Source organism: Ranitomeya variabilis, chromosome 4 (genome assembly GCF_051348905.1).
Source record: "Ranitomeya variabilis isolate aRanVar5 chromosome 4, aRanVar5.hap1, whole genome shotgun sequence".
NCBI classification, from domain to species: Eukaryota; Metazoa; Chordata; class Amphibia; order Anura; family Dendrobatidae; genus Ranitomeya; species Ranitomeya variabilis.
Genome location: NC_135235.1, coordinates 499,852,128 through 499,866,191, shown reverse-complemented (window position 1 = coordinate 499,866,191; position 14,064 = coordinate 499,852,128). Strand labels below are relative to the sequence as shown.

General features: G+C 45.2%; 1 protein-coding gene across 1 annotated transcript; it reads left to right on the top strand.

Moving 5' to 3' along the window:
* The first annotated feature begins 7,671 nt into the window (after positions 1-7,671).
* Positions 7,672-11,827, top strand: LOC143765398 (protein kinase C delta type-like). Its single transcript, XM_077252011.1, has 6 exons — positions 7,672-7,938; positions 8,725-8,975; positions 9,167-9,229; positions 9,396-9,944; positions 10,071-10,114; positions 10,265-11,827. The coding sequence occupies exons 1-5, from the start codon at positions 7,672-7,674 to the stop codon at positions 10,093-10,095; spliced, it is 1,155 nt and encodes a 384-aa protein (XP_077108126.1). The 3' UTR covers positions 10,096-10,114; positions 10,265-11,827.
* Positions 11,828-14,064: the final 2,237 nt, after the last annotated feature.

Below are 14,064 nucleotides of genomic sequence, written 5' to 3'. Positions count from 1 at the left end.
TATAGAGGATGGTCATTAGCCGGGTCAAAACCAAAGAGGACAAGTATCATACAAAATCAGAAGTAAGAGATACAGTCAGGTAATAGCCAAGGATCATCTGGTGGTCAAGGCTAAATCAATCCAAGGTCAGCAACAGCAATCAAGCAAGCAGGGTTGGATAGCAAAGAAACAGGAGTTTCTAAGCAGGGTCAGTATCCACTTATGGCTGGAAACAACCAACAGAGTGTTGGGAGTTTAAACAGGGTGTGACGCTGCCCCATAGGTCATAGTAGGGAGCTAATTACACCTCCTGTACTATTGTTCTCCAGAAACGCCCACACTCCCTGTATGGGCAGCACAAGTCCCAACACTTGGCTGGATTGAGGCTGAGTTGCCTAATCATGCTAGTGACACTGCCACCTACTCACTCCCAGTCTCTGATATTGCCCCTTCTCACATCAGCAATTTTAAGATCTGTCAACAGATGTTCAATGGGATTTACATCCGGACTCATTGCTGCCACTTCAGAACTCTCCAACGCTTTGTTCCCATTAATTTCTGGGGGCTTCTTGAAATATGTTTGGTGTCATTGTCCTGCTAGGAAACCCATGACCTAGGATACAAACAAATCTTTCTTACACTGGGCTACTACATTGAGACCCAAAATCTGTTGGTAATCTCCATATTTCATAATGCTATGCACACAGCCAAAGCACCCAGTGCCAGCGGCAGCTAAACAAGCCCAAAAACATCTTTGATCATCCACCATATTTGATTGTAGGTACTGTGTGGATCTCCCTCCCTCCGTATAAGTAGGGCAATGGGGTACTCGGTACCGGGTCCTTCTCAGCTCGGGGAATGTCATGGTGGGCCGACCCGGTCCGTGGTCCTTCCGAGGGGCGTCCAATTAAAGGGAATAGTTTGTTATTTGTACGGTGTTCGTGACGCCACCTGTGGTATTCGGTCAGGGTTACCGACGCTGGTTAGGGGTCCGCTGAGGTGATGGAATGGCAGCTAGATGGTATACCTTCCCACAGGTGAAGTATGTCCCCAGGGCTTCCCAGTAGAGTAGATGGTGATGGTGTAGGATGTAGTAAATAACTAGGACACGAGGTTGCAGTCTCTTTACCTTTTACTGAAGACTTCAGCGTCCGCAGTCCAGAGCACTGTACACAGGGCTGGCTGAATCCGGCCGGTCCGAAGGCACATCCAGAGTTCCCTTTACAGGTGGAAATCAGTAGCCTTCCTACTAGCACCTGTGTGTTGTAGTACCTCCCTGCTGAGCACCACGGGATAGTCTTCACAACTCTCTTGGATGATTCTGATGTTCTCTCCCTGTCCCCCAGATGGTATGGATAGGACAGACCCGTATGACGGGGTAGGCCTGGAGCTATTTTATAGGGACCCTAGTGACACTCCTCTCCCACAATTTGCCTCCGTTGTCTTCAAAGGTGTAAAGGTTGGGCAGCCAACTTGGAATTAACTGTCCTGCCATGTTCTGGAGTAATGCGTAGAGCCAATTACTCCCTCAGTGTTCTGGCCACCGGCTACGTGCCTCAGAAGGAGGCTGCCGATCTCGGGGCAGACCCTCCTCCCGGTATTGTCTCCTTGTGCTGTGATCTCGTTTCTCACTCTCCACAATATACTTCGCTTTGTGTCCTTTCTTAGGATGCTGCCGCAATGAAGTGCAGGCGCAGCTCCGTAACATTCTAACTCGTGCTCTGTCTCTGTCAGGATCCCACCCCTGACAGGGACCTCTGTCTGCAGCTCAGATGTTCCTTCTTCTCCCACTGTCTGCCTGACAGGTCTTCTCTGGGTGAACCCAGGTAGCTTTCTGACTGACTTCCTATCCAACCCACCAGTTTTACCCGTGTGTGAGGAGTGGCCTAGTACATAGAACCTTTGCTCCCCCTGGTGGACTGGAGTGTGAAGTGTAGTGTGTGACTGTGATACCTGGTCAGGTGAACTCCTTTAGTACCATCGGACGTAAGATCATTCCCCCTGGTGGAAGAGCGACATTACTGCAACGACCAGGACTCTGGGGCACTGCATGTGTACTTTTATTTGTAGGCTTCATTCTGTTTCCAGTAAACAGTAAAATGATGTACTTTGCCAAAATTCTCTATCTTGGTCTCATCTGTCCACAAGATGCTTTCCCAGAAAGATTTTAGTTTACTCACATAGATTTTGGCAAACTGCACTCTAGCTTTTTATGTCTCTGTGTTGCATTGGGGTCCTCCTGGGTCTCCTGCCAAAATGTTTCATTTCATTCCCTACCAAGAGAGCAGGCCCCAACCACAGATCTCCGCGCTGACGATCTGGCCAATTACTTCAAAGAAAAAATTGACCACATTCGACAGGAAATCATCTCCCAATCTCTTCATACCAGGCACTGTCCTCCCTCCCCCAGTGCATCTAGTTTACTCTCTGACTTTGAACCAGTTACAGAAGAAGACGTAAGCAGGCTCCTTGCATCTTCTCGCCCGACCACTTGCACCAGTGACCCCATTCCGTCACATCTCCTCCAGTCCCTTTCCCCGGCTGTCACCTCTCACCTAACAAAAATATTCAACCTTTCCCTCACTTCACTATTATTCCCTCCTCATTTAAGCATGCCACCATACATCCATTACTTAAAAAACCCTCCCTCGACCAAAATTGTGCCGCTAATTATAGACCTGACTCTAATCTTCCCTTCATCTCTAAACTCCTCGAACGCCTGGTCCACTCCCGTCTTACCCGCTATCTGTCAGATAACTCTCTTCTCGACCCTCTTCAATCTGGCTTCCGCTCTTTACACTCTACTGAAACTGCCCTCACTAAAGTCTCTAATGACATACTAACAGCTAAATCTAATGGTCACTACTCTATGCTAATTCTCTTGGATCTCTCCGCAGCATTCGACACTGTGGATCATCAGCTCCTCCTCACTATGCTCTGCTCCATCGGCATCAAGGACACCGTTCTCTCTTGGTTCTCCTCCTATCTCTCTGACCGATCCTTCACTGTATGTTTTGCTGGTTCCTCCTCCTCTCACCTTCCCCTTACTGTCGGGGTTCCTCAAGGATCAGTCCTAGGCCCCCTCCTCTTCTCTTTGTATACTGCCCCTATTGGACAAACAATCAGTAGATTTGGTTTCCAGTACCATCTCTATGCTGACGACACCCAATTATACACCTCTTCTCCTGCTTTCACGCCGACCTTCTTAGAAAACACCAGTGATTGTCTTACCGCTGTCTCTAACATCATGTCCTCCCTCTATCTGAAACTGAACCTGTCAAAAACTGAACTCCTCGTGTTCTCTCCCTCTACTAACCTACCTTTGCCTGACATTGCCATCTCCGTGTGCGGTTCCATCATTACTCCAAAGCAACATGCCCGCTGTCTTGGGGTCATCCTTGATTCCGAGCTTTCATTCACCCCCCACATCCGATCACTGGCTCGCTCTTCTTATCTGCATCTCAAAAATATTTCTAGAATTCGCCCTTTTCTTACTTTCGACTCTGCAAAAACTCTTACTGTCTCACTTATTCATTCTCGTCTGGACTATTGTAACTCTCTACTAATCGGCCTCCCTCTTACCAAACTCTCCCCGCTCCAATCTGTCCTGAATGCTGCTGCCAGGATCATATTCCTCACCAACCGTTACACCGATGCCTCTACCTTGTGCCAGTCATTACACTGGCTACCCATCCACTCCAGAATCCAGTACAAAACTACTACCCTCATCCACAAAGCACTCCATGGCTCAGCACCACCCTACATCTCCTCTCTGGTCTCAGTCTACCACCCTACCCGTGCCCTCCGCTCCGCTAATGACCTCAGGTTAGCATCCTCAATAATCAGAACCTCCCACTCCCGTCTCCAAGACTTTACACGTGCTGCGCCGATTCTTTGGAATGCACTACCTAGGTTAATACAATTAATCCCCAATCCCCACAGTTTTAAGCGTGCCCTAAAAATGCATTAACCTAACTATCCCTGTGTGGCCTATTAAAATAAAAAAAAAAAACATAATCAGGTTCCTCGCATCATGTTCTCATACACTTTATGCAGTCAATAGCCTCTGTGTCTGTACTGCTACATACTTAGGCAGTTAACTGGTTCATGCAGCTTTACATGAACACCCGAGCCTTACACTATGGCTGGTCCAAATAACTAAAGCAATTGTTACCATCCACCTCTCGTGTCTCCCCTTTTCCTCATAGTTTGTGAGCTTGCGAGCAGGGCCCTCATTCCTCCTGGTATCTGTTTTGAACTGTGATTTCTGTTATGCTGTAATGTCTATTGTCTGTACAAGTCCCCTCTATAAGTTGTAAAGCGCTGCGGAATATGTTGGCGCTATATAAATAAAAATTATTATTATTATTATTTCATTCAAATGTTGATGGGTAGTTTGCGCTGACACTGATGCACCCTCAGTCTGCAGGACAGCTTGAATTTCTATAGAACATGGTTGGGGCTGCTTATCCATCATTTTTTCTCTGCCATATACGTTCAGTGAGATTAGCTGCAGTGCAATGGGTTGTTGCAATCTTCTTGATTATGTTATGCACCATTGACAAAGGAACATGAAGACCTCTGGAGGTGTAACCTTGAGATTGATGATATTTTTAAACAATTTTGGTTTTTAAGTCCCCGGCAGTTCTCTTTTCCTCTTTCTCTTCTCCCCATTTTATCTGGTTTTAGGTGTGATCATATTGACCAAACCTGTTACTTGCCACAGGTGAGTTTGAACGAGCGTCACAGGCTTGAAACAAAGTTGTTTACCCACAATTTTTGAAAGGTGCCAACAATTTTTTCTGACACATTTTGGGGTATTGTGTGAAATTATGTCCAATTTGCCTTTTTTCTTTTTTTTTTTTTTTGTTTCAATACACACTAAGGAAATAAACGTTTGTATAACAAAACGTGTGCAGTTGCAATAAATTTCTGGGAGAAGTACTTCATTTTCTGGAACAATTTCAAGGGTATCAACACTTTTGACTATGACTGTAGTAATATGGCCTGTCTGTGCCTTCTTATTGTAATAGTGCTCTCCACTGTGCCTTCATATAGTAAATGTTCCCCTTAGTACCCCAATATAGTACTAGTGCCTCCTCTGTGCCTCCATATAGTAATAGTGTTCTCCACTGTGCCTTCATATAGTATATGTTCCCCTTAGTGCCCTATATAGTACTAGTGCCCCCTCTGTGCCTCCATATAGCACTAGTGACCCCTCTGTGCTCCATATAGCACAAGGCACCCCATGTGCTTCCATATAGTACTAGTGTTCCCTCTGTGCCTCATTATAGCACTAGTGTCCCCTCTGTGCTCCTTATAGCACAAGGTCCACCTGTGCTTCCATATAGTACTAGTGCTCCCTCTGTACCTCCATATAGTACTAGTGTCCCCACTGTGCTCCATATAGCACAAGGCCCCCTCTGTACCTCCATATAGTTCTAGTGCCCCCCTGTGCTTCCATATAATACCAGTGCCCCCTCTGTAACTCCATATAGCACTAGTGCTTCCTCTGTGCCTCCATATAGTAATAGTGTTCTCCACTGTGCCTTCATATAGTATATGTTCCCCTTATTGCCCCATATAGTACTAGTGCTCCCTCTGTACCTCCATATAGTACTAGTGTCCCTCCGGTGCTTCCATATAGTACCAGTGCCCGCTCTGCACCTCCATATAGTACTAGTGACCCCTCTGTGCCTCCATATACTTCTAGTGCCCCCTCTCTCTGCTCCATATAGCACAAGGCCCCCTCTGTACCTCCATATAGTACTAGTGCCCCCCTGTGCTTCCATATAGTACCAGTGCCCCCTCCGTACCTCCATATTGCACTAGTGCCCCTTCTGCCCCCTATGCATCCATATAGTAATAGTGCTCCCTATGTACCTCCATATAGTACTAGTGCCCCTGTGCTTCCATATAGTACCAGTGTCCCCTCTGTACCTCCATATAGCACTAGTGCCCCCTCTGTGCTCCATATAGCACAAGGCCCCCCTGTGCTTCCATATAGTACTAGTTCCCCCTCTGTACCTTTATATAGTACTAGTGCTCCATCTGTACCTCCATGTAGTACTAGTGCACCCTCTGTGCCTCCTTATAGCAGTAGGGCCCTAGCTTTACTTGTATATAATAATAAGGCCCCCTTGTGACTTTGAATATTATTAGTCCTTGCTCCGTGCCTCCATGTAGTAGCACTGTCTTCTCTATACCTGAGGACATGGACACCACTGTGTCTGGTTTACGGACCAGACTAACCCATGGAAGTACCATATGGCTCCTCCTATGCAGACGAGCACTCATTGCTGTACACATGGCTGGATCTAGCAGAAACAGCGCCACCTCTGTCCGGTGGTTGTCTGTAGTATTTAAATAAACCGGTGATACAGAACAGAAAAAAGCCATGGACAGGAGAGGCGCTGATTCTCGGAATAAAAGGCGTCTTTTTATCATCTTTTTACAGCTTCTTTAACCTCTTCACAACCCAGGCAATTTTACATTTTTTTTCCTTTGTTTTTTTACTCTCCTTCTTCGAAGAGTCATAACTTGTTTAATTTTTCGGTCTACATAGCCATATGAGGGCTTGTTTTATGCGGGAAAAGTTGTATTTTTGAATAAACTCATTTATTTATCATGTGATGCAGAGGAAAGCAAGAAGAAAATTCCAAGTGCGTTGAAATTGATAAAAAAATGTACAATTTCACAATTGTTGTTTAGTTTTTTTATTTATCATGATCACTGTATGGTAAAATTGACCTGGCTATATGATTCTTCAGGTCAGTACGAGTACACAGATACTTTTTTATTTAATTCTTTTAAAAACATTGGGAAATTTGTAAAAAAAAAAAAAACAATTTTGCTTGTGTCGCCCTTTTCTGAGACCTGTAACAGTTATGGTGTATGGGGCTACAGGCTGGCTATTATAGGAGAATTGTCAGCGATTGACAGCGGCATTTAACGGGTTAACTTAATAGCTGTGGGCAAAGCTACGCTCCACCTGCAGCTGTTAAATTACATAATGGCTGATTAAATGAGCCATCATCTGCCAAAAAAGATATGGGTCCAGATCCGGAGCACGCATCAAAATCAGGGACACGACATATGATGTAACTACATGATATGTCATGAAGGGGTTCGTGCATCGTGTCATCTGTACCGCAAACCTCCAAATGTGGAAGTGAGCGGCAACATCTTACTCCTTTATGCCCCAACGCCTGATGATGCCAGAGAGCAGGCGAAACATGTTGGGGGATTTATATGGGGGTAATAGGTGCGCACCACTGTGGTGGAATAGGCACTTGGGAGAAATGATAAAGGGAAATGGGACATGGAGGAAATATGTGATAAGAAACATAGAAAAACTAATAAAATTACCGACTTTACAATACAAAAATAATGTAAGTTATAAAATGGAATGATGATGAAACACATAGAGGGATTAATAATCTGATAAATAAACCACTGGAAGTCGCCATGAAGTTCTCTGCCGTTCCTCTGGACTCTAAACTGTCACCCATGATGCCCACATCACAGTGTATAGGGCAGAGCAGGGTCAGGAGCCGCTGCCTGGCAGAAGCCACCTGAGGGTTCCGTCACCTCTGACCTCTGGTCACCTGCACACGACCAACTGCCGTTTACTTTCAACTGTCGGCTGAAGTGATTGGACCGAGGTCTACAGGAGGGAAGAGATTACTGAGAATGGCGACTACTGGACGAGGAGAAGTGAGCGAGAGGAGGAGCGAGGAGAACGGGAGCGAGGAGAAGGGGAGCGTCGAGAAGAGGAAGAGAGAAGAGGACAGCGTGACCGGATTCAAGAAGATCACGAAGAAGAGGAGACGAGACAACGGATTGGAGGAGCTAACACCTGGATGCAGCGGAGACCCTGGATCATCCGGCCCCTATGCCAGGCTTAACATCAGCAGCTTCAACATCCACCAGGTCCTGGGTAGAGGCGCCTTTGGCAAAGTAAGGCCTACATATTTTTGTATTTATTTGAAAGCTGTTTCTATTATCTCCCCATGTATTGTTCTCTGTTATCAGCCATGTCTTGCTTTGTTATTGCTCATTGTAGTGTTTTTCTGTGAGATGAGGTATAAGACATCACTTTAGTTAGGGCTAGTGTTGCTATAATGTGGTATTCTTCTATACTGGAGGGTTCATCTCCAGGGTCACAGCTGCAGGGGGCAGGGGACATTTTTTTTTCCCATGTCATCATCAAGTGTTTTTATTAAATCTAGAAAGATAAAGATATTTGGATCACATTAATGGCAATTCAAAGCATGACAGTTGGTGCTGATAGTACTCTATGTAAAGGGGAGGGAGGAGCGAAATGCAGGACTCCACCCATTCCTCTTACATAGAACATTATCAGCACCAACTGTCATCTCCTCTCAGTAATGTAACAGTCTGTCTTCACTGAATGTGAAGACTGATTTTACCCAGAAATAGAGAATTTTTTAATTTGAAAATCAGTCCTGACAGAGAAAGAAGCAGATTTAGCTAATAAGATTTATTAGAAAATTGCTTATTTTCATGTGCATTATTGAGTTATGTGATTAAAATGACGAATATTCATTAAGACCTCTCCATAGAACATTGACGGAGCAGGCAGTGCATTGTGTTGATAGATAGATCTGCTCCTCTCCATGGTCCTGGTCACCAGCAGACTAAGCGACCACTCAGTTTTCACATGTGCCTTGTACACTATAAAATGCAGACATCTTCTAAGTATTCTCCATTTGTGTTTTTCAGGTGGTCCTGGCATCTGTCCCCGGCAGTAACATCAACGTGGCCGTCAAAATGATCAGAAAAAGGGACAATGAGGACACCATCTTGAGAGAGCAGCGGGTACTCCTGGCGGCCAGACACTGCCCATTCCTGTGCCACCTCTATGCCGCACACCAGTCTCAGCACAGGGCATATTTCATCATGGAGTACCTGTCCGGTGGCAGCCTGGAGGATTTGATCAAGATGTGCGGCTGCCTGAACATCGGCAATGTGAGGTGAGAAAGCAGAGAATGTACCTAAAAGAGAACTAAGAGAAAGGGAAAAACCTGAGGTCAGGGTGCAGCTAGGGGAGCACTGCAGAGCATATATTTAGGTGCTGAAAGCAGGAGGTGGGGTGCCATGGTATTTAGGGATTGCCAGAGAAGGATTTCATGACATTGATTCTGCACTCTGTTCTCTCCATCAGATTCTACACAGCAGAGATGGTATGTGGCCTCCAGTTCCTCCATGGACACAACATCGTCCACCGGTAAGCAGAACTTTCCTCCTTCTCTCTGACCCTTTACATGCTGTAGATATGGCCCCCGGCTTTCCTGGTGTCCTGCCACCTAGTCTACCGTATCTTGTAGTGACCCATTTTCCATCTCTTGTATCACTGGACAGATTTCTTATTTTATTTTCTTCTTTCATTGCAGTGACATAAAGCCGCATAACATCATGTTGGATGCAGATGGCCACATCCGTATCATCGACCTTGGGGTTGCCCAAGATGGCGTCTCCTCCAAAAACATCTCTGGAGTGACGGGCACTTTCCATTACATGGCCCCTGAGGTGCATCGTAGAAAACGGTATGGCGCAGCAGTGGACTGGTGGAGCCTGGGGATTGTGGTGTCCAGGATGGCAGCAGGACGTTCCCCATTTTACAACGGCCCTGTCAAGCAAATGGCTTTCAAAGCCATCATCAATGAGAAGCCAAAATTTCCATCTTGGCTTGATGCTGACGTGAAACATCTCATCAAGAAGCTGCTGCGCAAAGACCCTCAGACACGCCTGGGTGTGAGCGGGAACATCCGAGAGCATCCATTCTTTACCACCATCGGCTGGGAAGATCTGGAGGAAAGGAGGGTAGAGACACCATTTACACCATTCAGGCCAGTTCTGGAGAACCACCATCTGCAGTGGCCGGAGCACACAGTCCTTCACCCCGTGGCCGGATTTACGTACGTGTCACCAAGCTGGGCCCGGTAAGTATCTCCTCCTCTTTGGATAACACTCATCAGGTGCTGTTCTCCCACTATGATAATCGTCATCATCCATCTTGCCTTTTTTCACTTTTTCTGACAGTGACTTTATGTTTCTATTTTTATTAGGTGGATGAAAAGATCTGGACTGTGAAAGAATCCACGACCATCTGGTGAGTGACCGATGTACACACAGGACACCTATTATGTCAGTACATTGTATCTGATGTTATATAGCGGAATGGTTCATTATAAAGACCATTCCCCTAATATAACAGAAGATCCGGTAGTTAGATTTCCTGTCTTCCTCTTATGTCTTGCAGGATAAGCCCATGCCAACTGCTGAGAACTTCTGCCTCCTGACCCGTGCCTCATGTCTCTGCTGCTGTATGACACCTCGGCTGCCCTTCAACATTATCTCTCTATACCATCTTCATGCCAGACCACTGCCATTGCTGCCCCAGACACTTGACCTCCTGGGCTGGCATCTAACATCCCTCCAGCCCGAAGATCTTCTACCCCAGGAGCGGCCTGTGCTAAGTTTCCATCTGGTGAGTTCAGGAACAATAGTCGCACCTTTCAGTCCTGGGGCCGCTGAGCAGCAGCATGTAAGGAACGGCCATTATCCCTGAACTCACCTTAGCACAGGCCTGGTAAGTATCGCACCCATCACACATCACCCACACAACATGGTCAGTGCAGGTCCCCACACTACATCATCAGTACAGGCACACACATAGCACAGTACATATCAGAACATAGATGTAGGACATAGATCGGCTTCTGATCCTGGGATTTAATCTGATCGCCATATTTGGGGTCAGGAAGGAATTTTTCCCCCTAATATGAGGACAATTGGCCCATTCCTCAAAGGGGGTTTTCGCCTTCCTCTGGATCTACACGGCCAAAAATAGGTTTAGAATAAAAGATCCATAAGTAGAATCACACACTAGTAGCATAAGAAACAAGTTATAATAAAATAAAAATACCTTAGTTTAAAATAAAAATTAGATCCAATGAATATAAACAATAATTAGACTAAGGAAATAAAACATTTTTTTTTACTGGACAGTTACATTACACAGCTCAGGTACATTACACAGCTCAGGTACATTACGCAGGTCAGGTACATTACACAGGTTAGGTATCAGCCTTTGATCTTGGGATTCATTCTGATCGCCATATTTGGGGTCAGGAAGGAATTTTCCCCCCTGATATGAGGATAATTGGCCGATTCCTCACAGGGGGTTTTCGCCTTCCTCTGGATCAACACGGCTCATAAATACACTTAGTGTGATAGATTAATAAGTAGGTGCATACTTTCAGAACATAAGAAAAAAAGTTCAAAATAACCAAAATAAAAATTAAATAAAAATAAATAATAATAATAATTATTAATAAAATATTTATTAGTTAATGAAAAAGTTAGTTAAGGCAAATATAGGCATACATTAGTTTAAAGTCAATTAAAAGAAATAGTAAAATACTATATACCTTTTACTTTAATCTCATCTGTTCAGTATCAGCCTTTGATCTTGGGATTTATTCTGATCGCCATATTTGGGGTCAGGAAGGAATTTTCCCCCCTGATATGAGGATAATTGGCCGATTCCTCACAGGGGGTTTTCGCCTTCCTCTGGACCAACACGGCCCATAAATAGGTTTAGTCTGATAGATGAATAATTTACACATATACATGATATATAATATATAATAACCTCATCTATAAATAAAATCTTCTTTTTACCCCCTATATCTTTGTGTTGTCTTTACTCCATTGCTCGGACATGTAGTCATTATTATACTGCCCCCTATGTCTGGTGGGAGCATACAGCAGTGTCCCCCACACTCCAGGCCTCACGGCCCCAACACATCATGGTGTCAGGATTTCCTTCGTATTTCTCGGGGGAGAGAACCTGCAGCAGCTTCTGAGGCCTCGATAATAATTCCATCCTCAGTGCAGAACGAAGGAAATCCTGACACCATGATGTGTTGGGGCCCTGAGGACTGGAGTTTGGGGATCACTGTCACACATGAGATAAAGCTGGATGAGCCCTGATATCGTTATATCCTATGGGGATAAATCAGCTAATTTCTCTGATTCCTGGGAGAGTCGGGTCCAGAGCAGGAGACGCTGGGGCCTTCCTCCATTTTGGCTAATAAATGAGAACACTGAGTCTGTCCTCAGAATCTCCTAACAAGACAGAGAAGAATGGGTTTCCTAAACCAGATAATTGTCATATAATGGAGGAGAGGGTTTGTAACAGGGTGTCAGTGCAGCTGAGAACTATTCAGCTCACAGACCATTCCTTGGAATGGATACACTGGATACAGTGGGGGATGGAGGATCTGCTACAGCACTGCCCCATGCAGTCAGGACCCCCCATAACATGGATGTTCCGTGATCAGATCTTCCAGAGATCATTCATGAAGAAGGAGAATCCCCTGTAGAGCAGCGTCAACAACAATAAATGTGATAGGAGCAGTTATTGTATCATTTCCTAGTGATCTATATCTGGGAATGCAGGATGACAACCAATATGGCCGCCATTACCGCTCTTACATAGAGTGTCACTGAACTGAAGAAAGAACACAAATTTAAGTCAACATATAGATAACAGTCTTTACTTTCTGGCTTGCTGAAAATAGATGTCTGGTTATGAAGATACAATGCTGTGTCTTCACATTGCTCCATCTTAATTAGCCAGATGTGATAAGAATCCTATCACCTGTCTCCACTTATCGAGGACAGTCCACAGCATGTATTTAAGCAATGTCACGAATATAAGAGGTGTCACCTTCATGACAACAAAACTTTGTATCATTCAGTTTCCTGAGAGCATCTTCCAGGTCTTACTTGCTAATAAACTCCACATGCAATTGAGGAGAAATGACTCGACATATCCATTGTGTCCACACATGGTGTCCTCTGCATTCTGTAGTTCCTGCATTAAATCCCATTCAATCCGTCAAAGCTAGCACAGCTCATGTAGTGCAGTTTTTTGTTGAAGTTATCCATCCACCCTGGTCTTTCCCTAAGGCACAGTTGGTGAGGTTAGACATAGAGGCTTCAGAAACCTGCTGTGCAAGGCTCATTCTGTATATAAAGGCACTGATCGTAATGTAATATTGCTGTTGTGTTTTTTATTAACAGTCAGTAATGTAGTATTTGGTCACTATGTGGTGGTATTATGTGGTCTGTTCACGGTGTGTCGGTATTTTGCACATATTTGGTCTGTGGCTGATGAAGCCAGAAATTAGGGCAGGCAGAAAGTTGAGGTGACAGATGGACAGGAGGTCATCCTTTTCAATTTGAGCAGGGTCCTTTAGTACTAATCTTAAGAAACCCCCCCCCCAATGGGGGTGGTCTTTGTTGTCCTTTTTCTCCTTCTCGGGTCCTCTACCAGAGGCCTGGGAGTTTGAGGGTTCTGCGCAGGATCTTAGTTGTTCCCAGCATTGCGCTTTTCTGGAGAGGTCAGATGTTGCTCCTGGCATCTGTTGTAGCCATTCTTCCAACTTGGGTCACTGCTCCAAGTGCTCCTATCACCACTGGAATCACTGTTGCTTCACCTTCCACATCTTCTCCAGTTCAACTTTGAGGCCCTGGTATTTCTTCAGCTTCTCTTATTCCTCCTTTCTGATGTTGCAGTCACTTGGCACTGCCACATCTATTATCATTGCTGTCTTCTGATCCTTGTCTACTATCACAATGTCTGGTTGGTCGGCCAACACCTGCTTATCCGTCAGGATCTTGACTTCCCACAGGATTTTAGCCCTTTCATTTTCCACCACTTCTTCTGGAGTCTCCCACCTGGACTTAGGGGAACTTAGTCCATATGCTGTGCAGATGCTCCTGTATACAATTTCTGCTACTTGGTTGTGGTGTTCGGTGTACGCTGTTCCTGCTTGCATTTTGCATCCTGCCACTATGTGTTGGACGGTTTCTGAGTTTTCATTGCATAGTCTGCACCTTGGGTCTTGTCTTATGTGGTAGATTCCGGCTTCTAAGGATCTGGTACTTCGTGCTTGCTCTTATGCTGCTATGATTAGTGCTTCTGTGCTGTCTCTGAGTCCAGCTTTCTCCAGCCATTGGTAGGATTTCTCCATGTCAGCCACCTCCATT